Source organism: Mycteria americana, chromosome 1, assembly GCF_035582795.1.
Source record: "Mycteria americana isolate JAX WOST 10 ecotype Jacksonville Zoo and Gardens chromosome 1, USCA_MyAme_1.0, whole genome shotgun sequence".
Classification (NCBI taxonomy): domain Eukaryota; kingdom Metazoa; phylum Chordata; class Aves; order Ciconiiformes; family Ciconiidae; genus Mycteria; species Mycteria americana.
This window is the reverse complement of record NC_134365.1, coordinates 15,545,965-15,569,396: the sequence shown is the minus strand read 5'-3', so window position 1 is coordinate 15,569,396 and position 23,432 is coordinate 15,545,965. Positions and strand designations below refer to the sequence as shown.

The 23,432-nt window shown below is 37.8% G+C and overlaps 1 protein-coding gene across 4 annotated transcripts in view; it reads left to right on the top strand.

Annotated features, from left to right (window-relative positions):
- ATXN7L1 (ataxin 7 like 1) overlaps nucleotides 1–23,432 on the top strand; it is a 120,507-nt gene that overhangs the window by 93,648 nt on the left and 3,427 nt on the right. For all 4 annotated transcript variants that reach the window (XM_075491757.1, XM_075491763.1, XM_075491772.1 and 1 more), the window contains 7 exons: nucleotides 1,092–1,375; nucleotides 6,324–6,406; nucleotides 7,260–7,516; nucleotides 9,829–10,021; nucleotides 12,370–12,491; nucleotides 15,667–16,615; nucleotides 20,808–20,882. In XM_075491757.1, coding sequence (XP_075347872.1) covers nucleotides 1,092–1,375; nucleotides 6,324–6,406; nucleotides 7,260–7,516; nucleotides 9,829–10,021; nucleotides 12,370–12,491; nucleotides 15,667–16,615; nucleotides 20,808–20,882 — 1,963 coding nt within the window. The remainder of the gene's footprint in view (nucleotides 1–1,091; nucleotides 1,376–6,323; nucleotides 6,407–7,259; nucleotides 7,517–9,828; nucleotides 10,022–12,369; nucleotides 12,492–15,666; nucleotides 16,616–20,807; nucleotides 20,883–23,432) is intronic.

Sequence of the window (23,432 nt, the reverse complement as noted above, 5' to 3'; positions counted from 1 at the left end):
ATTTGCTTACAAGGCAGATAGTGAACTATTTGGCAAAAGCAACTCTTCAGGCAGTGTATGGGAAGAACTGAATAAGTGAGATGTTTTCATTTGCAGCCTCCAGTGAAACCTCGGCTTAGAGCTCTGAGAATTTAGTTATTTACATTAATATTTTTTCTCTGGGTTTGTTTCAGTAAGGAGGGGTATATAGTTTATATATTGTATATTAATTGGTAGTCACAAGACTTCCAATTTTGGAGTTGTTGGGTAGGTAAAAAACAGCTATTGTTGTTGGATATTTCTGCATGCAGATAGGAGCCGGAAATGTTAAAATAATGTTGGAATTGAAAATCACTTGTCTCGATCTTTTTTGCTGCCAAATTGAGAAGATAACATTTGTTAGTGTCGCAAATATGCTGTGGTAGTAGTTAATTTAGGAGGAGTTAGTTATTTCAAACCTCATTCTGAAAAGGGCCAACTAAGCTAATAATTATATTGGGAATTTTTGTTTTTAAGTTCATAAGATTTTATTAAAAATACATTTTAGTAATTCTCAATTCATCAAGGATTTTAGTACTTTTAAGGGGATCGCTGTTAAGATTTCTATTCTTAATATCTTTTTTCTCCTTGTTTTCAGAACTTGTATGTCATTCAGACACATCTGAGCAAATTAATTATTTTTGTGGGGTTTTTTTAAATATTGTTAGCAAACTACTTCATTATTATGGTGAGTTTAGTACAGCATACACATATCTGATATGGGCCTGTGTTAAAGACATGAGACCATATATGTAAGGGGGTGTTTTGCTTAGTACCAAAGACTTACTTTGTTTGTGAATAGTAGTGGATTGGATCTTAAAAAAAAAAAATACCAAGGTTCATTTTCATAATTCTGTACATTGCCAGGCTTTACAAATGCCTGGGTTTGTAAACATTTGATTGGACAAAAATAGTCAATAATGGTACTAAGTATTTCATTTTAGTCTGGTATGAAGATATTGTGTCACTTGCATGAAAATTTTTATATCTGTGGAAGGGGATTAAGTAACTCTAAGTCTTTGGTACAGAAAATACAGAAAATACAACTTGAAGATTTTTCTTTGCTTTTGCAGCGTTCCTGTTCCAGTAGTCAGTCTAGAGAAAATTCCTAACCTAGTGAAGGCAGATGGTGCCAATGTTAAAATGAATTCTGCAACCACTACCACCATCACCTCCTCCTCAGCCTCTTCATCCACCATACCTGCTCCAACTTTGGTTAAATCTGGTTTGACATCCAAGTCAGTGCCACCATCACCAGAAAAGATTCTGAATGGCAAAGGAATTATAGCTCCATCAATAGACAAGAAACACCAAAATGGCACTAAAAGCAGTAACAAGCCTTACAAAAGACTTTCAGGTAAGTGATGTTGTAGTTCATCTTTTGAGGTAGTCCATCTTTCTTCATTAATATTTCTATAGCTCAGAAATAATGTACTAATAAAATGCTGTAGCCTGGTTTTGGTTTGATTTTTTTTTTTAAAAAACTGAGATGCCAGTTTGCATATATGAAAAAGAAAGCTTTCACACTCTGAGCATGTGTAAAATATTTTCAAAGTACACATTCTGTTTAGCTTGAAATTAGAGTGTTTAATGCGTTTCTTAACTGGTCATCAGGCCAAATACACATTTCTAAGGAAGTAAATTCATTAAAACAGAAAGGCAGAAGGCTTCCTCAAGCCATTATGTAATTTGGGTCTGTTTACAACAGAAGAAAATGTGCCTTGGTTGGGTGATTTTAGTATAGTCATGATCAAGTTGAATAGTTGAGGTTTAAGATGTTGGATTATCCACCAAGTCATGATTTTTTAAAGAATCTTCTTTCTTGGTTTTAAATACTAGAAAATTCTAAGAAGGTATGAGGAATGCTGGGGAAGTCTTAAAAGTCATAATTCCCCTCGCCCCATCTCCCCCTGTGATTCACACATGAGTGAAGATGTTTGTAGTGTAGGGATCTTGGATCTTTCTCAGGAAGACAGGATGGTGGGGTTGAGGCAGTGACATTAAATGTGGAAATGCTCTGGATGGCTTTAGGCAGGGCAGTATTGAGGATGTAGATCCTCATGCAAATCTGCCAGCATAGCACAGAACACCCCATCGTGGGAGGGCAGAGGCTCCATTCGAAAAGTTGCTATCCATGGGGAGGAAGAACTATTTTCCGTGGAGTTCCCCAGAGGTGACCCATGCCAGCTGTTGGGCAGCAAGTAGAGAATTTCCCCTTAAAGCTTGAAAACATATTTTTGTTCAGAATGAAAGGAAACAAAGTGTTTTGAGGGAATTTTTTTTATTTATTTTTTTTTAACAAAAGTAACTGACTCGAGTTTACGGCTTCAGAAGCTGTGCAGGGTCTATTCATCAGCTGGCAGTACTTTGTGATTTGGGCAGGAACTTCTTGTGTGTACTGAAAGGCTAATTTTGCTAATGGCAGCATGATCCGCATTAGATCGTCAGTTTGGCAGAAAGTTAGTTCACGTGATTTCTAAATGTGCACTAGTTATGAACCAAGTTTAAGTTGTACCAGATAAATGCTTTCATTTCCAGTTAATGAGTGTGCCTGATTTTTTGACTGAATATCAGGTTTATTTTTTTCATTTTCTCAAATTTGGCAGTTAGCCTACAGTACTGCTGCCTTGGCTTGATTCCAGACGAGTGCGAGGTGTTTGCTAGGGCTGTGTGGGGTATGGAACAACGCCATTGCCTTAAAGGATTCAGTACACTGATTGCTTTCTTAACTAGTTAAAGGTGGCATACGAGAAAACAGAACCGTTGTTCATGATAGCGTTCCACAAAATGAAAAAATATTAAGAGAAAGTAGCTGCTTAGGCTTTTAAACCTTACATTTCACTTGCTAAGATCCAATTTGTTATTCTAATAAAAACTGTATATATTTTGCAGTTAATTTAAAATATTGGTTTCTTTTAACCTATTATTTCCTTTAATGGTTTAAATGCTTAATTTAGCTAATCAGTTCTGAATTCCTACTTGGGCAATTGAAACTGATACTTTTTGAGATACTTGTTTTCCTCATGTCACCATGTACCACTGCAGGGCTGTAGGTGATACTCGTACCTTTTTTGTACAAGTACTTACTGAAACGTGTTCATAAAGGAGAATCATTTCTTTAGGGCCTTCCTTCAACTTGCTTGCTTTTTCTGTGGAGGTGACTGCATCATTACTCTGTCTCTAAGCTGTCATATCACTCGCAGTGTCTTCTGGGCGAGGGAACGTTTCACTGCTGGAAATTTCCAAATAGGCTGGAACTCTGCACAGGACTGTTTGAGCACTCCAGTAGGCATTAGTTTACTTTTATATGGTTAACAAATCCACAGAAGTGATAGGTTTTTTTAAAGCTCCTCTGTCATTATCACATTTAGAATCCGTTCAGTCTTGTTTCTGATGCCTCACATATTGATGCAGCTACACAGTACTTTAGCAATGATGCAAATAGGAGAAGTCCTCAGAGCACTGTAGATGAATTGCCTGTAGATTGTGTGTCACTATGATGGATTCCTCTCCATTATTATACAGAACTGTGCAAAGGCTGAGAAAAAGATCTTGGAAGGTCAATGAGATGATTATTTTAGATATCCCATAAATTTCATTCATTTCACATTAAAAGAATGAGACGGTGGCTCATTTAGGTTTAGGTTTCCCTGAGTCCAGTGCTGTGGAACTGTACAGCTGTTAATTTTTGAAGCTACTTAATAGGTCTGACTGGTTTAGATCTGTTTTCTTATCTTTTTAGCAACCTCCACTCTCTCTCATACCATTTCCCTGACTGTGGCTGAAGTTTGGTTTTTTTCTTTGCTGAGAGCTGGTGGTTGTTTGGGTGATGAATGAACCTGCCCTGTTTTCAGGAGTGCTGTTGTTGGTGAGAGAGAGGAAACAGCTTGTGGAACCACAAAAGACAGTCTGTAGCTGCCCACCATAAGTGGATCAGTGTTCCCTAGTAGCAAACTGCAAAAAAAAAATTTTTTTCCTAAATTCTTGTTCTCTTTGGGGTGAAGTTAAAGAATGCAGATGCCCAGTTTACACCAAGAGTATTTGTTGTGTTGCAAACAGGAGTTTGAGACAATTCAGTTTTGACCCTTCCTCCTCTTTCAGTGAGTTTATAATGAAAGCTCTTTACTCCATCTACTGAACATGAAGAAGTGGAATCCATTCTGGAGAAACAGCTTTGTCAAGCTGTGCCTGTGCACAGGAGTCTAGGGGTTCTCACGCTACACATTTCCTAATACAGAGGTAGTCAGAAGCTGCATTTTGTTATTGATAAGAAGATTATAATCTTCATTTAATGTGTTGCCCGAACCAGGCACGTCTGTAGCTGGCAATTAGATGTTCATGATTTCTCTGGAACAGCCACGCACGCTTCAGCCAGGAGAAGTGGTTTCCTGTTTGTTTAGTATTTTCTGTTTCTCAGGGAAAGCATGTTATTTTGTTGTTCGGTAGATGGCGGAGGCTTCCACTTTTTCTGACTATAATTCATTCTGTTGATTTTACCTCTGTCTGGTTTCCTAAAAACTGGCTTTTCTATCATCAGTCCTGCAAGTCTTTCTTGACACTCTCACTGACAAGCAGCAATCTGGATGCTCCCCAAGGGAGCACTTTCGATTTTTGAAGTATGTTTCCCTGTTGGTCCAAAACAGTCCTTGCCTGGTGTCTTTCAGAACATGTTCTACAGCCCTATGATTACCCTCAGGATTTTTCATTTGAAGGCATATTTATAAGTTCATATAGCGTATTTAGTGTGTTTTTCAATTTGCATTGAAGGTTTTTAAGCGGGTGATTCAGGAAACGGTGATAGGAATATCATACACTCAAAAACCAGGAGTAATTACCTCCTTTAGTTCATGAACATGTGTTTTCATCCATTAAGTAGAAAAAAATGTTTATTATATTTAGTCATACACAGCTACTTTTCTGTTTCTGTTGTGCTGTAAAGGCCACAGAATCTACAACTACTTCTGACAGTTTTCAGTCCCTTTGTAGATTTCACCAAAAAACCCAATGCCAACTGTTGTTTTCAAGCTCACTTTTTGGTATGTCTCTGCTAATAGATTGATAACATAACCATTTAATGTTTGCTTTATCATTTTTAAGTCCATATAGCAGAATACATAAAACTGCTAGTAACTGTGGTATTTGGATGACAGTTGTTGTCTAACATAGGCTTGGCCTCACGTTTCTTCTTCCAGCTGTTCTGCTTGCTGTGATGCTGTCATAACATTGTAACATAGCTGTGAATTGCTGTCTTCAGCTTAGCTCCGATTTGTTTGTTTATAAATAATTTTTAGATTCTCAGATTAAATGTTGTATTTGAGTACAGGATGTTTATTATATCTGAATGTAACACCACTGTATAGTTAAAAAAGGCTTTGGTAAATAGTTTATATTCCACTATCAAACAAAAGCAAAGCAGTCTGCCAATTAAAACATACATTGTCAAGGTGTATAAAGATAATGGTAGATTTTTTTGGGCGACATAAACTAAAAAGTGTGTGTCCATAGTTTTGTTACAGCTCTAGTGCAAAGCCTAAAATTATATTAACATAACCTAAAGGAGGTGATGCTATCTGTGGTATATAAATACTAAAATATTAATGAAAATGAAATATGCAAATACAGCATATTAAATATTAATGCACTTTTAATGCTAATCATGTGTAGAACTCATGTAAATGCCTTTTTTTCATAATCTCTGCAAACTTTAAACTCCATGCCTCCCTTCACGTAGGGAGATAACTAACATACACGTTATTTTTACACATATTTCGGGGACAGATTTAGATAAATTTTGTTTTTAAAATGCCACTAGTAATCTTCCATTAACTTTTGAGACACCTCGGGTTGTTTTTTAGAATTTCTGAGTATGTCAAAGAAATGTTGTTCAAAGCACTTGTGATATTTAGTCTGTACGTGTCTTAGCCAAACTCAGAAGCTAGATTTACAAATGCTGTATTTCACGGCCTCAGAGGCAGCCAGCGTTAGAGAGGGAATTGAACTCACAGGTATTTGGCTTGGTCCTGTGTTTGGGCCACTCCGTTGAGCACAGTTCTGTAAGCAGACTTATTTCTATAAAGTCTGTGAAATCCTGCTCTAAATAGTTTGGTACATGTAAGGACAAAAAAATGCACAACTGTGAGTGATGCACGTCACACTATTATGGGGTGCTGGGGTTGGGAACAGTGGTTCAGGTTGAGCCTGGTTGAATCAAGTACTATCAGGCAAAAATTATAGCTACTCTGGTTAAAATTTCTGTAATAATCTATTTTTTTTCTCCTTTTTCTCCCTACCCCCCCATCACACAGAAAGAGAATTTGACCCAAATAAACACTGTGGAGTACTGGATCCTGAAACAAAGAAACCTTGCACAAGATCGCTCACCTGCAAGGTATTTTTCTTAGAAGATAAAATATCAGATGCTTTGTTGTAGTTTAAATCCTACCACAGTAGTTTGAGAGGTCATACCTGCTCCTGTCTAACAGACAATGGGTATGGTATTCAGACGCTGTCTTCAGGTAATTCTTTTGAGTAATTCTGTTTCTTTGAATCAGAGCATCTGCATTATTCCACTGATACCTCTAAAAAGATTTTTTTTCTTGTCATTTTGTTATGCAAAAAGCATTAATGTTTCATGTAGAAGCACAAATGTTATTTTAAATGCTCCTTTTTTGGTTCCTGTGTGCAACAATGTTGAAGTACAGCCAATTTTTAGTAAAAAATTAACATGATTTTTGTATAATAAATTACTTGGAGGCTGCCCTTGTGATAGTAATAAGTCTCATGTCAAAAAGTAGCAGCAATGCAAGACATTTATAACGAACATTTGTATGTGTATGTGCTGCTTGTCAGTAGAGATGATCAGTTAAATTCACTTTAAGCTATGCACATTTTTCAATCCAATGAAATCAGTTTTTCATTGTAAGTTAAAAGCTACAATAATGTTAATTCTTAATATTTTAAAATGTTTGGAATTGTATTTTCTGTTTTGGAAAAGGTAAGTCAATAGACTCTATTATATGAAATTGTTGCAAAAAGTAATTTTAGTGTTGATGTTGGCATTTCTTAAGAATGACTTCATAAATTATCAAAGATAATGTGGAATAACAGCTTTCTTTCCATAATTGTGGCTAAAGTTATTTGAAGTAGATTTTATCTTTTAGAGTTGTGGTGTATCAGAAGTATAGAGGACTCATAAACAATGTCATGCACACACAAATGCTTTTTAACCACCCTATTTTTAGACTCATTCACTTAATCATCGACGAGCAGTTCCAGGCCGTAAAAAACAGTTTGACATCCTTCTAGCTGAACACAAAGCTCGATCCAGGGAAAAAGAAGTTGCAAAAGACAAAGAGCATCCACCATCTGCAAGGGAAAGCTATCAGAGCCAGCCCACACCAGCACAAGACTCTCTGTCAGGATCTTCAGTGAACTCTGGGCAAGAATCTAAAGTAACATCTCCTGCAAAATCTAGACCACCAAATTCTGTACTTCCAAGGTAAGCAATTCTCCAGTGTGGAATGTTGCATTCTGAAAGTGCTGTAAGAAATGTCGTTGTCTTTCATAGAGTTTATTTTATAAGCATTTGGTATTTCTTTAGCCTATTGCACGATAAAACATATTAATGTAAGAGTTTCTCTTAGCAGTAGAAGATAGACTACATTTCTATTAACCTAAATCTGTCTGTGGTAGCCTGTGGTCTGATTGGGAATGGGGTGAGGAGTGGCCTCCACCCTCTGATCGGAATCTCAGACTAACTGCGTTTTTTTGCTAAAATGGTCAGTAATAATTAGGAAAGTTTACATTTGAGCCATTCTGACACTTTTAGGAATAGAATTCTACTTACATGCATCAGGGTAGGTACAGGTGGTGAAATTGTACATTTATGTAGAATTTTTCTCTGCAAAATACTTCACCAATTACATTAATGGAATGTCTTCTAAAAAAAAGGTGTAATTTAGTGTAATTGACAATGTTAGCAGCTAGTTCTTAAAACTATTGATTTGAAACTGTCCATAGTATATCTTTCCTCATTTTGAAGATTTTTCTTGTAAAAGGCAAAAACAGTCTTCAGACAGACAATGCAAACTTCTAAAGGCATCCCTTTAGAAAAACTAGTATGATGTATTGGATCTACTGAATTCTACTTATCCTCTGGTAAACTTCCTGTATGTTTTGTTTCGTTGGATGGGGTTTTTTTCTGGTACTAGTTTTGGCTGGAGTAGATAGAACTAAACTAGTTGGTTTTGTTCATATTTATTTTGTTTCATATTTCATTTCTTTGCAGAAGCCTTGGTCATAATTGGGTGCCCATTTTGGGGCTTTTGTACTAAGATAGTCCCTATTTCAAAGAGATACTTGTTGTATTTGCTATCTCAAGTCTTACAGAGACAGCCATTTCCAATGTTTTCTGTTCATCAAGCCGTAATGAAATTTTATTCATACAATGGCAGAGGTAGGTCTTCCAGGGTTTGAGTGAAAGAACAATGAAAAAATACCCGTAAATAAATACATTGGTGAGAAGTCTGCATAATTCTTGTAAAAGGAGTGACCTTATACAGTCCTTACATAGAGAGGAGCACAGGGGAACGGGCAGACATTGTTTTTAGTAGGTGTTACAGTCAAAGAAACAAAACTGGAATGCAATTCAGTGAGAGTCAGCTGAAGAAATTGCAAAGGTAGTGTTACATGAGGAGCAGGATTTTAGCAGTCATACGTTGTGTTTGTACAATCTCAATTCTGTTTCTGCTATAGTGCCTCCGTTCTGTCGTCCTGTCTGTTTTTCCAAGTAGCCATGCCAGAGGAAGGCCTTGCTACCACTCTGCTGGGAGCCAGCAAGCCTGCAGCTCTGCTGCTGGAAGAGGTTATGTGAGTGCTCCCTGCTCTGCTGAGGCAAAGCTTGCTGGTTTCACTGAAGGTGACTTGGCTTGACCTGGCCAACTTTTCCTGAAGGCTAAGGAGCACTCAGACAATCTATCCCTTGCAACAGCAACTGCAGCAGTTACTTCTAGCTGATGGGCATTGTTGAGCAATCCCTGCTCAGTTCAGAAGAGGGCACCTGTCCACAGTCTTAGCGTCTGCTGTGTCCTGATAGCATAAATTCATGAGATTGAAGAAGATTTTCAGATTTTGCTCAATGCAGACATGTCCTCCAACTTCAGAGGTCCACATACATACTTGGTTGTACAGACTGTAATTGAGAATCCTTTTCACCCCCACTTCTAATCTGATTTATTTCCAAGCTACTTTTGAAAGGCAAGGCACCATCATAACTGGTAGTGCAAAGGCATTCCTACTTTGTTTTACTGGATTTTAGACAAAGGTAAAGAAAACCTACATGCTGTAAGAGGTCCTTCCAGTTACTTCACTTACTAATCTAGCTGTAGAGGGTGTCAGCTGAGCACTCTTTTTATATTTAGTACACTAATTTCAGTAGAATTTTGGTATGAAATAAAATTTCATAACTGGACCCTTGGGATCAATCAAGTAGTAGAGTAATGGTGCTATGTAAGAAGATTATACGTCTGATTTTTCTTTGCATTTTTTGTATACTTTGCCTCTCTCAAGATCTTAAACTCAACCTCATGGCAAATATAAAATCTCAGGGCAATACAAAGGTGCTTCTGCTAACATTAACTTGATGTTAACCCATGATATATTTCTGACAAGACCAAATGTCAGCTGTTCTGTATGTTACGGTCCTTCTTTATATGATCATTTCTGGTATAATTTACTTTGACGCTTGACTCTGGCAGGTAGGTCTGCAGAGCCTTTGGACACTGATGATTTAAGTGTATATTCTTCTTCTAGACCATCATCTGCAAATAGCATAAACAGCAACAGTTCTTCAAACCACAGTGGGTACGTACCAGAACTGCCACTGCCTTCCATGGGAGGAGATTTAACGAGCAGATTGTCCAGTGATGAAGGAGAAGCGGATGGAGCTGAAGAATCTGAGAAATTAGACTGTCATTTTTCTGGACACCATCCCAGACCTCTTGGGGTATGTGTCCATCTCTGGCATGCCTTGCCGTTATTCTTATGTTATTAGAGAGGGGAGAAAAAAGTAATTTAGTAAAAATGTAAGGAATGAGGACCTTATATTCTGAAAACTGTATTCTAAAGAGAACAAATACCTTTGACAGAAAATGGTGTGGATGGGATAAGGTAGGAGGAGAAGACTGGTCATGTGACAAGCATTGCTAGGTTGCAGGACAGGATGAGCAGCAGAAAATCAGAAGTTCTAGTTTTTAGATTTTCCTCTCAGTAGACTGCAACTCAGGTGTAATTCTGCTAAACTGAGAAAAGTTGCATTGTTTTAAATTGATATGAACAGATAATCTTTGTGGTCATAGTTCTTATGAAACTGTACCTTGCAATTTGTTATAGTTCTGAAAATCATATGGCAGCAAAGGGCGTCTACGGTGCTTCATTGATTTTTGTAGTCTGGTTTGAAGCAGTAATTAAATATAATTTATGTGAGTGTATGTGGACTTAGAAGCTATTGCTTCATTCATCTAAAAATGGAAAGGCCAGAGCACGGCATAGCCCATCTGCTCTGGTGGTGGCTTAAGTATGTGCTTCTCTGGCAGCTGTTCTTGTCTTTCTCCTGTGTTAGTGAGAAATTTCATTGCAAGCAGTAAGAGCTGCCTTGTGGCATTATCTCTGCAGCGTGAATTTGTTTACACTGTACAAACCAAGAAGCAATGGGAGAGCTCTTGAACTTCTAAGCCGTTGGTTCTCATCAAAATTGAGCCAAGGAATAAAATTAATGAAGACTTCACTTATGTGTTTTCCATATGATATGCAGAATAAAACGAACACTGTGATAACTGTAGCATTGTCTGTATTCCCCAGAGCAAAGGGGAACTTGTTACTGTCAGACACTAGGAAGAAGTATGAGCTGAACATAAAATGTCTGTCAGATGAAATTCTGTGTATAGTTCTTACACAGAAATAAGAATTATTATAGTCCATGTAGTACTATGATATGCGGCAACCTCCTGCTTCCTTGGTACTCTTGTATTCTACTTCATTTTTGCTGGCTGCTTCTTTATGAATTAAAACCTAAAGGCTCACTGCATGTGCATCCACACAATTTAAAAAATAATCTAAGTGCAGCCAGTTCTTGTACAGGCATCATCAATGATGCATGGCTGTCAATAGCTGTTTTGTTTTAGGATCCTAGTTCTGTTTCAAGGCAAATCCCACTGACTCATCTGTTCTTTGAAATTGTAGCATCTCTCAACTGAAGCAGTTACTGATAGTGCAACTGTTCTTAGTCCATATCAACATGAAGTCAGAGAAGGTGTTGTAAATCGCCTTCAGCGCAGTTCATGCTAACTTGCTAAATTTCATATTGAAGTGGACTGTTTTCCTCACATAGTCTCCCTCCCAGCTAGGTAGTAGTAATTGACCAGGAAAAGGCAGTAGCTTCTTAAACTACCTCTTAGTGGTAACTGATCTGTATCCCTGGGAGGTGAGGCTAGTTTATCAGCTTAGGTGGTGGTTTTAATTAACCTGTTTAACCTTGTCATGAAACAGACTTAAGATAAACAGTTACTGTCACCACTCGCTGTCCATTAAGCTGAAAAGTACTTTAAATGGCTGCTTTCCTACTGCATTGGTAGCTTCTGCTCTCAGCCAGAATTTGTGTGACTTGGTCCTTGCATGATGGAGGGTTGTCTTGTTTTCTGAAGATGATTTATAACAGGTTTCTCTCCCACGAATAGCTGTTGCAGCAGTTCTCTATGTAATGTGACATCAGTAAGACTGAACTGAAGAAAGGGTAGATTCCTGATCATGCCATTTCAGTGTAGTAGGACTTTCCAGGAAGTTCTCCAGAGGAAGCAGAGCAAATACGTCTGAGCTCTGTAGAATTCTCAAAATATTTACTACTCCTCTAGATGATTTTCATACACTGTGAAGAGGGTATCTGATGCTCTGTTGTAGCGCAGGTGCCATGGACGATAATTTATTTTTTTACTGAAATGTCACTGGTTTGTTTGTTTATTAAATAGATACTAGAGATGCTCCTATTGCACCTTTTTCCTCTTCAGTTATATTTTTATTCCTGTTACACAATTACAAGATTTAATGTGCACAGAATGGTGTAACTGTCATTCTGAGGCAGTAAGAGTATTATTAGCCAGAATTGCTTCCTTAACAGTACCTTAGCATTTATATTCTTTCCCTGTCACACATAGGGACCTGACAGTAAACTGACTTGTTAGTGAAGTATGAAGTATACTTTCCACTGAGCTGAAAGGTGTTCCTCGATCTATAAATGATAATTATTTTATAATGTAGAAATATTTTTTATAAACAACGTTGAAATATCTTTTCTTTCAGTTTTGTTCATATGGCAGTCGCTTAATGGGAAGAGGGTACTATGTCTTTGACAGAAGATGGGACCATTTTCGATTCGCACTAAACTCCATGGTAGAAAAACACTTGAACTCACAGATGTGGAAGTAAGTGGGATTTTTACACTTGGTGGGTAGTTTAACATTTTTAATTCTGTAAAACTTCTAAATTAAACACTCCATGGGAAGCGTTTGTAAAATTACCTCTGTACTAAGGCATAGCAGTAATATGAGTACAAATTCTCTTTTCTCTGGTAAGGAATATGGAGCACAACAGAATAATCTCCTATTCTGATGTAAATTTCTGCCAGATTTAGGCCTTTTTTTTAGTCTCTCTGAATCTGGGGAGGAATAATTCAGTAGTTCTGTTAACATTACTTAAAAGCATTAAAGCTCAGTGTTTTCTGGGTTTGGAGATATGTTTTGATACCATGTCATTTTATAACACACAGGTTAGATTTTGCCTAGATTTTTATACCTGTATCATGCACCCATATCACCCATTCAGACTTTGCTCTGTAAGACTCGTGTATTGTAAGATAAGGAACTCAGTACACATTTGCCTGTGCATAAGATGGAATATGATAGTTTTTTAGTCCTTAGTGCCCTTACTGGCTTTGGGGTCCTAACATTCTGATTATTACTCACTATTGAAGCACCTCTGTATCATGTATGCAGGTTCCAAGCACTATAGGCTTTGGCTACACAGATACATTAAAATAGACTGCGCTTCTAAAAAAGATGCTAATTCTTTTTAAAAAAAATAAATATTTGAAAAGCTCATGGCATCTGCAGATAGGATTGATTTTTTGGGGGTATTCTGCTACAGAATATGCATTCTTCTTCCAATGTAATGACACTAAAGTGCAGTGTTTCATGTCACTGTTTATTATCAGGACTGTGTTATATTCATGGGATGCCAGCCATTAGATAAACAAGGTTTGATTTTTATTTAAATATATTTTTGAAACACTAAAGCTTGGCTTGTCTGACTAACCTGGTAACTTGATGGTAACAGTGCTACTGTGCTGGGAGACATAGTTTGGAAATGGTTGGGTTTGCCATAAAAGGGCCAGTTTCATGTCTGTTTAGAGACAGATCACGCTTGATCTGCAAAGGGTTCCTCTCTTCTACTTTGTAAATTTGGCTGTTAACTAGTGTCTGTTGCCTTCCACAGATAAAACTAATTTGGTTTCCTTAAATAGGAAGATGAAAACTTGTTATCTATTGGCTTTGTCAGGAGAAAAGATACTCGGGCATCTGAGAAAATGTGTCACTAGTACCACGACTATCATGAAAAACAAAAATAACGTCTATGGTAGTTATATGATAGAAGAAATAAACAGGCCTCATCCTGCTCCCACTAAATCCAATTTTAAATGTTTTCCCAAATTCTAGCTGTTTATGTAATCTCTAATATTGTAATTAATTCCATCCGTACTTACTTGTCTGTGTAACACAGGAAGCTCACAGTGCTTAACCCCTATTGTATTCTTCTGTTGTCCTCAACCCTCCTGATCTTTTCCTGTCTTCCCCAAGCAGGGGTATGCGCAAAGCTGTTATTTTATAACCCGTGCTAGTGCAGCTCTGTAGCTGTGGCTCCTCCAGCTGAGACAAAGGGTAAAGGGATGCAAGGCCATATTTTGAGAATGATAATAACATTTACAAAGTACTTTTTATGCCTAGTTCTCAAAATACTTTACAAAGGTGGGTAAGAATTATTGGCCCTTCTTTAAAAATAAACTGAGGAATGGATCTGATAAGCAGCTTTGTTCGTGTAGCAAGTCACAGGCAGTAGGACTTCCTCATTTCTAGCTGCATGGACTGTATGTAATCCCTTATGTAATTGTGCCATAAACAGTGTTCTGTCTGACAGTCTCCATAGGAAGAATACCAGGAAAGAGCACTTGTAATTAGGATTCGATTTATGATAAAACAGCACACCCAGTGCTGCTCTTTTATCACACTTCTTTGAGGGCAAGAGTAAGCCTTTAAAAACTGACAAGGTGTCAGTAGTGAGGATAACAAGGGCAGAGTTATGGTGATGTACAGCTTCTTAACAAAGAGAAATAGGATTAAACTGTGAATTAAATTTTAGTCTAAATAATTACAAAAGCTCACATGATAATTTTCCAAGAGACATTATGGAAGTCTGGTTCTTTGTTAACACTGGACTAGATAAAATAATAAAGATGGTGGCTGAATAGAAAGGAAGTTGAATACATTCTACTAATTTCACAGGTAATATTACTCAATTTTATTCTGAGAGTAGTATTCAACTAGTTATCAAGCTTATCAAGCATTGTTAATACTCTGTCAGTTTTTCAATATCAGTGAAATTAGTCAATAACTTACCTAGTTAATCCTGTCTAACCAGCTCGCAAATGAGCTGTTGGGAATAGCACTGCATTGGGAAAGGGATGAGCTTTCCTCTTTAAGCTCAGTGATTAAGTGCTTCACAAACCCCCAAACTGGCTCAGTTACTACCCTCATCAAATCTAACCCATGAGTTTAGGTTGATACTGAAACTGTTCCACAACTTGAACTTTCAAGCAAAACATATGCAATGAATGAAACGTAGTGACTAGAATGTTTATAGATCTCACTATCAGGCATTTTATTTGCATTTTTTAATTGTTTGGTAAAATAGGAGAGGAAAAAAGAAAATGAAATTTGTAATAAAGTGATTGAATTGTAACACTATGCACTTAATTGCTGCATGGGGCACTTGTGCTGAAGCAGAGCTCAGTTCTGGTTTAACTGAGTTACGCAGTTTAGGGCTCATGTTCCATGACAGAATTTTGTAGGGAAAATTACACTGCATAGTTCTTTACCTAATCATCCTCTGTTAGGTCTCCGCTGCCTTCACAGATTTAATGTACCTTGTTTCAAAATTAATTTTTTAGGAAAATATACTTCATGACCCACCTTTCCAGAATCCTTACAATATTAAAACACACGTGTTTTGGGTTTTGTTGTTTGTATTAAATCCCAAAGAACCCCATAATGGAATTGCAAGTTTAAAAAAGGGGGGGGGGGGGGGGGGGGAATCAGAAGTAAAACCATTTTTAAGCTGTTGTAGAATGCAGAGCTGATTTTGAACTGTGACTATTAAAATATATGTGATTAGTAGAATAGGAATCAAAATTAGAATGAACTAGGTTTGCCTTTTTTAATAAGTTGATCCTTCCCAGAAATCACTTCCTATCTGCATCGTTTGGATGGAATTTTTCATGCATCTAAAACTTTCTTTTTTTTTTTCCCCCCCCTCCTCTCTATTTAGGAAAATTCCTCCTGCGGCAGATAGTCCCATGCCTTCTCCAGCAGCACATGTCTCCACTCCTTTTCCAGCATCAGTCTTGCAGCCTTTCAGCAACCCCAGTGCAGTGTATATTCCTTCAACACCTATCAGTTCAAGAATCACTTCTTCTTCTTACATAATGACATCAGCCATGTTATCAAATGCAGCCTTTGTGACAACGTCAGATACGAATTCCATTATGTCACACACTACAGCTTTTCCTCATGTGGCTGCAAGCCTAAGTATCATGGACTCAACTTTTAAGGCACCATCAGCTGTGTCACCAGTGCCAGCAGTCATCCCTTCTCCATCCCACAAGCCATCCAAAACAAAAACCAGCAAATCCTCAAAAGTGAAAGACCTGTCATCTCGGAGTGATGAGTCTTCAAGTAACAAAAAGAAAAAGCCGCAGTCGTCATCGTCGTCATCATCCTCATTATCTTTGCAGACATCTTCCTCGTCTTCATTTTCAGGGTCCCACAAAAAGAACTGTGTCCTGAACCCCAGTTCAACTTTGAACTCCTATCAGGCTACATCTTCCTATAACAGTATGTCTGTGCACAATACAAATAACGGAACAAGCCCACTCAGTGCCAAATCGGAGCCCTCAGGACGGACTTCATTATCAAGTAGTTCAACAGACTCAGTGAAACATATGAGCATGGTAGTAAGCAGTATTGACTCTTCTAATCTGTCTGTATCTTCTCTTGTGCACCACTCAGGGGACCATTCCCTGGGAGCACATAATGCAGTGTCTTCTCTAGCCCTTTCTTTCGACAAATCAGAAGGAAAAAAACGTAAAAACTCTAGTTCTAGTAGCAAAGCCTGTAAAATCACTAAAATGCCTGGTATGAATAGTGTTCATAGAAAGAGCACTGCCAACCTTATTTCTGCGGTGCCAGATCCTACAAGCAGCTCCATCTCTCGGCAGGTAAGGGACTCTTCCAGTTATTTTTTTGCAGGTCATGTTTGACTTACTTGAAATATTTCATGCATTCTGAAAAGGAAATACTATGTTTGCTTCAGATTGTTTTTCGTCACACAACCAACTTTCTAGGTTAATACAGAAATATGTTTGTATTTGTTTTGTACCAATCATAGAGAGATGCTTTGAGAGCTAAAAATATATATGCTTTTAAAAAATATTTTATGAGATTTTTTTTATTCGATTAATAAAGTAGCCATTTGTATCTTTGAAAGTAAAATTGAATGTCCAGAATGGATAAATAATTTTTAGAAATTAATTTCAGGTCTTAATTCTCATCTTTGAAATAAATTGTGTCATTAAAACAGAAAGATAAAGAGTCAGCATTTCTGTTTGTTTCTTTTCTCATACTTGTTGCTGATTCATCTTTTAATGTTATGCAAGTCTCCTCATTTCTCTTATGTAAAACGCTTGCATCTACCTTTCCCTGTGGGGAGAGTCCGAGATGCCTGACCTCAGATGCTGTTTCCTGTTTGAAACTGGAAAAATTAAGAAATTAATATCTTAACCAGATGACCCTTAGTGGACATTTGGTCTTTTTTTTTTAGTGCATGTGTTCAGAATATTGAAGTCAGTGCAACAGATAAGGTTACACTTTTACTTCATGGTCACTAGCAATAGAGCTTTGACTTCTCTTTCAGTGATGCTATATAAGGACAAAAGTATATGTGAAGTAAAATTTGGTGGAAAAAGTGCCGATACGATCTTTATAATGATCTACTGTTTCATTCTGCTACCGTGTCCAGTGCTGTGCAGTGCACAGAAAACACAGCTTGGCCCTGGCCTCAGAAAGACAAAACCATAGAAAATAGAATACCTCAGAAAATCTAGAGAAGGTAGCTTAGGGGATTTTGTTTCTGAACTGCTGTGAAACTCTCATTTCCTACGGATGTTGCGCATAAAATGGAATTTGGAAATGAAGAGGGTAAGATCTCGGGCAAGGCAATCCATAGGTTACAGCAGAGAGAGATGGGAGTGGAAGAAGGGAATAAACGAATTCTAAAACTGTTATAGCAGACACAATGAAGGTCTCAAAGAATGGCTTAGCAGGTATATTTTCTCTTCCCTACTTCCAGCAGAGGCGCAACCGAGATTACTTGTTTGGCGTTTAAAAATGGGTAGTGGCATTGTCTTTCTATCTTAAGCCTTTTAAATGTGTCCTGCAATCAGAACTAATTTTTAAGTCACTGAAGTCAGTGGAGGATGCTGTAAATTCTTCATTCTGTCATACACCTGATTTTTGAAATGTGTTTGTGCCCAAAAAGATTAAATTGCCCTGAGAGATACTATCTCACATGGGAAGAAAAAGTAAGTACAACTGGTTATTTTGGTACAAGCATTGGTAGCAGGAAATGGATTGTATCCTCTTCTCACAGTACATAGACTGTATCTGTAGCTAGTACAGTCTCAGGGAGTCTTACAGATATGGGCAGGAGGTTCTGAGTTCAAATTCTGACTCCCCTAGTGATTCAGTCTGTTCCTGTGGGACATTCCTGTTCCAGTTTGTGATGCATTTCAGCATGTTGCACAGTGGAAGTAAATAAACCATAAAGAATCAAATTAGAGGTCTTTTTTGAATATTTGTAAATATGTGAATAATAATAATAATTTTTCCTTAAGTAAAAGGTTAAATATATGTAATGAGCATAATGATATACAGATTTGTAAACATAATGTTTTTATATACATGTACAGGTGCATACACATATATATGTATACATGCATATATGTGTGTATATATGTAAAAGTGGGTCACCCTTTCATACTGCTGGTCTTTGGAGCTACATTAGTAACCAAAAATAGGAGGTAAAGTGGAGTTGGTCGTATTTCAGATGTCTGGCTGGCAGCTAATTGTCTTTGTGGCAACAATACTGAATTGTATGCGATAACAAAATAGACATTTCCTACTGTTTATTTGTGCTATAAATAAATGACATTTGTACCCACTTAAGCATATGGGTCAAATCATACTACATACTCTGCATGTGAATACTAAAACTCTGGAGAATACAACACTTGAAATCACTTTTAAGCTCTGCTGTTTTGACTTGCTGTGTTCTAGAAATGCAATTGGAGTAAAAATACCACCAAAAAAATCAGTATTACTTAAAATCTTGCTCCTGTTCCCTGATGTAATTGGGCAAATTAAATTAAGAGAATAAGAACATGGAAAAAAGCTCAAGTGACTTGTGATAGGCTCAGGTATTCTTTTTTCTAATTTAATTCAAGTCTGGCCTGGGTAGATAGCAACTGGTGTTAACCATTGGGTTTTGAAGTATACTTTATTTTTAAAAGAAAAAAAAAAGGGACTTAAGTCCTGGCCTCACCCTAATCCTTTTGAAATGGTGTGTCCATCCTTAAAGACCCAACACAACTGGGAATCTTTCTTACTTTCACTGAGTGCTGTAACTGTTCAGTCTGTCTGAATTACCCTTCTGTTCTGGAGCGCTGCCCTCCCAGCTCTGAATGAAGACAGGATGGTAAAGCAGCTCAAAGCTGACCACAGTGCTGCAAGCTGTGTTGCTCCTTGCTTTGTCTTATGTAGAGAGTCAGGCTGTTAGTCATAGGAGCACTGAATGAATGAAGCCTAAAGAGGTATAATATTCCCTCTCATGATTCTGGGATCTCAGCAAGTCTATTTCTTAGTGGCTATTTTTCCATTTAAAAGATGGATGTGTATTTTATTATGAATGGATTTTATTAATGTTATAATGGTGGATGTAGAGAAGAAAGGTTTGTCATGATGTTCCGAATGGATAGGAAAGATTTTGCAAGGTTGTGTATCTTTAGTAAAGATTTGTATATTGAAGAAAATCTTGATATGGCACATTACTACCTAGAGAAGAACAGCTGTGGCATGCAAAACACTAAGCTAAAGGGAACAGGATAGGCAGAGGCCTACCCTTTTAATCTTTGTGCACGAAGGGAGCTGCCTTCAGAATCGGCTGTAAATAGAAACTTTAAACATTTCTTCTGGACAGAATGTGAATAGAGAACACTGTTTTAAATAGTCACAGTGAGAAAGGGCAGATACAGAGAGGGAGACGAAGGCTACATTACACTATATACGTGAAAGGGCAAAATAACAACTGATGTTGCAGAAGGGAAGGAGAAAACTGATGTTGGTCAAAACCCTGCCAGCCAATGCCACAATCCCATCTATTCAGTAACAAACTTGCAACTGCATTTCTCACTGTTTAGAAGAGAGGTCCTTGCTACCTCTCCGTCACGTGAATAAAGTTGGTGTTACTTGAAGTCCACTGACCTTGTGAATAACTATTCAAACTCCAGTCATCTGCCGTTTGCCGGCAGGTGTCCATGGTTAATTTTTACCAGCCTGAGGAACTGCTTCTCTGACTCAACAGCTGTCTCCCCTTTTGTATTGCAACAGAAATATCTACACTATGTTTATGGGTTATTGTAGAAAAACCTAAGACAGACTGTTCTTGCAGAGTGCTGTAATCTCTCCAGCATTGAAACGTGTGGATTGAATACTGCAATATTTTAACTAAGAACTTTTAAAATGTATGTATGTGTACTATCAATTTGCACTCATTCCCAAAGAAATCCTCTGATGCAGTAAATTGATACAATTGCAAATTTAAACCCCTGGAGTTTGATTCTTCTGGTTAATATTTGCTTTATTGAGCAATAATAAATGAAGACTCTATATGGAAGAAAATGGCATAACTTCGGGCATGCTATGGTGATTGGCCACTGGCTTTAAACTCCCCAGGCGTGGGGGAGGTCCGCTGGGGAGGAGCCTGACCTTGAGAGCTCTGTGCTCTCTCAGTTGCTGACTAGCTGCACTGAGTGACTCCAGTAACTAGAGAAACTAGTATTTCAGTCTAGAGAGGTGGGGTTTTACAGTCTATATTCCCCCGGTAACTGTTTCTTGTGTCGTTTTCTGAGCTGTAATAGTATTTATGTGCCTTTTAAGAGTTTATTTAAAGTATACAGGCTCTGAGAGATAATTATGATTCTATCTGAAGAGTGTATCTTTTGCAGTAGCAAAATACCTGTGTTCCAAATGCAGAGCAATTAGTGCCACTTTACACAGGAAAGGGAAGGCCATTACCAGCATCTGCATTCAACTGACAAATACGCCTCTCACTACTGCTCAATTAATGTCTTGCAGATTGGAAAAAATAGCAGTGTAGCTTTGTCACAATCCAGTCCTTCGAGTACATCAAACCCCGTACACAACAGACAAGTAAGTTGCTTTAAAAAAAAAAAGTGTACTTAAGTAGTCTGTAAGCAGTTTTGAAATATTTTATACTGTATAACCTTAAAATACAGTTTCCTTATGAATACAGTTCTTTATAGAAGTTGTCCTTCAGTGAACTAATATTAGATTTCTCCTCTCACATAATTTTTTTTTCCAGCTATTTTCCCCTCTGAGATTTATGAATAACAAGTTTTCTGCTTGTTTTTCACCACCTGTTAATACGCCTCAGGTTGGCTTATGTGCTGCTCACTGGCTGTTGCTTTGGTGATAAAAACTCAGCAGCAGCAGAAACTGCGCAGGATCCAGCTAAGCTGATGTGGTTTTCCTATCGAGCTTCCCCTGCTGAGTGAGATGGCACAGCAGAGTCCCCAAACTGGCATAGAAGGGACAGCATTTAAAAATAGGCCAGAAGTGAAAGCAGCAAAGGGAGAACAGAAACAGGACAGAGAAGACAGGGCACTTGACTATTCAGAGAAACTAATCTGAAAACCTAACTAAGCTAAGCATAATCTGAATTCTTCTTAGACTGTGAGAAATCCTTAGTGCTCCCACCATACCTGTTTATCACACAGACTACTAGTCAGATAATTATGTTAAATTCTGTAACTCAGCTTTTTTGTGAGGACAGGTGCTTGACCTGTGATCCAGCCCTCATCTGCCTGGAGGACTAATAGACTAGTTTATTTTTTTAATATGGCCCCTACTGTTTGACTCTCCAAGTTGAGTAGTCAAACAACTTGGAGTAGTTTATTAGTAGTTGAGTAGTTTATCAGGAATTCATTATCAAGATCCCTGGTATAAAAAGGTTTCCCACCTCAGCAAGATGTAGTCACAAGAAAATGAAAATTCCAGAGGATTTTTCTGTAGAACCAGTCAGTATTTTAGAATTCTGTTACATGTTCTGGCTAAATTATACAGGAGTAGTTATTCCAAATGGCCGTGCTGCTTAGTTTCTGCTGTGTAGACACAGCAAAAGAATAGTAATGATTGTAGTAATGATAACCCACAACTGTGTCCCAATTAAAAATATTCTGAATCACTTGCATCTTGAGATGAACTGCCAAACAGTAAATTTATTTTTTTTTCTCTTGGTGCTGAATGCAAAGCAGTATACGCATGGAAGAACTACTCTGAAGGGAAGAAAGTGGAAAGTTTCTTCATACTTCTAAGGACTGGCATTTTGCTGTGTGAGACACTGTCATCCAACTGCCAGTAACAAACATGGGATAAAGCTGTTCTGAAGTGCAAAACTACTTTTGCTTTAACTTCCTGCTCCTGTGTTAGTATAAAATAACACACTACCTGAGGAGCAGAGCTTGTTGGGATCTGTTGCCTAGATCCCGGGGGGAAAACCTAACAGTACAAAACATTAATTTTGTGGCAGCCTTATGTAAACAGACGCTATTGCTGAGCTTTTCAGCTGCCTGTTTCCGTAACTTTATCAAAAATAGAAGTGCTTGCTTGTTTTAAGCCCTACAAACTCTTTATTGTTAAAAATATGTTTCTGTCAGGTTGGTAGTTGAATGTGGAGCTCAGAATACAAATACAAAAGAAAATCAAGATGTATTAAGCTTTGTTAAACTTTTTTTTTTATTATTAACTCTAACACAGGATTTTAGTGTTTGGATCCATGAATAATGATTACCTATCTAATGAATGCTTGTCACTGTCAAAATAAATCTGAGCTGCTTTGTTGACAGCTTTCATCTCCAATCTAGCAACTGAATAGTCTCTAAATAAAATTTTAGTCTTAAACTGTGCCATAATATTCCTTTATAAAGGTGTTGTTAATGAGGTCACAATAAGTGGATCTGCAAGTATCTGCTGTAAAGATAATGCTAGGGGAACCTGAGCTCTCTTGTTTTTAATGTTAGTGGTGTTACAACCATGATAATTGGGGAGTCCAAGTGAAGCAAGGTCTGTAGGCAGAGACAATCTCTGCTATACGCTGGGTTTTACAGTTGGAAAAAACAGGCAAGTTTTCATGAATACAAGTCAGAACAACAGACTTTCAACAATGCAGTTTGAAGTAGAATTGCAGCCATCAAGCTAAATGTGAGTATAGAGCAGTTACTCTGGACTTCCTCCACTGTGTTACCTGGTCAGGCAACCTGTCAGGGTTGTCTGCTGGTGCAGAGGGGGAGTTAGAAGGGAGGAGAAGATTGTTGTTTCTCAAGAGAAGGGAGAGGTGTCCTTAGCTCAACACAGGGTTGAGCAACTGGGTGAGAATGAGGCATTTGGGAAATTGTGGTAGGCTGTAAATCCAGTCTCATTTGAACTGATCGCTGGCATGCAGTCCTACTGAGAAAGCCAGCTTCCCCACTCACCTTCCGAAGGTGTCCAGTCGGAGCTGAGAGGACGTGCGGCAGTGCGGTGAAAGTCACCTGCCACCGGTAACTGGGTGTTTCCCATTATTGAGTTGTGAGATAAAGGGGCCCTGTGGTGGTTTTGATTTCACTCAAGTAGATTCTTTTGGTCGTTTGCTATACTCTTGGGTACTCCTGTGGGGGACTGGTGGCTGTGAGGATACTTTTG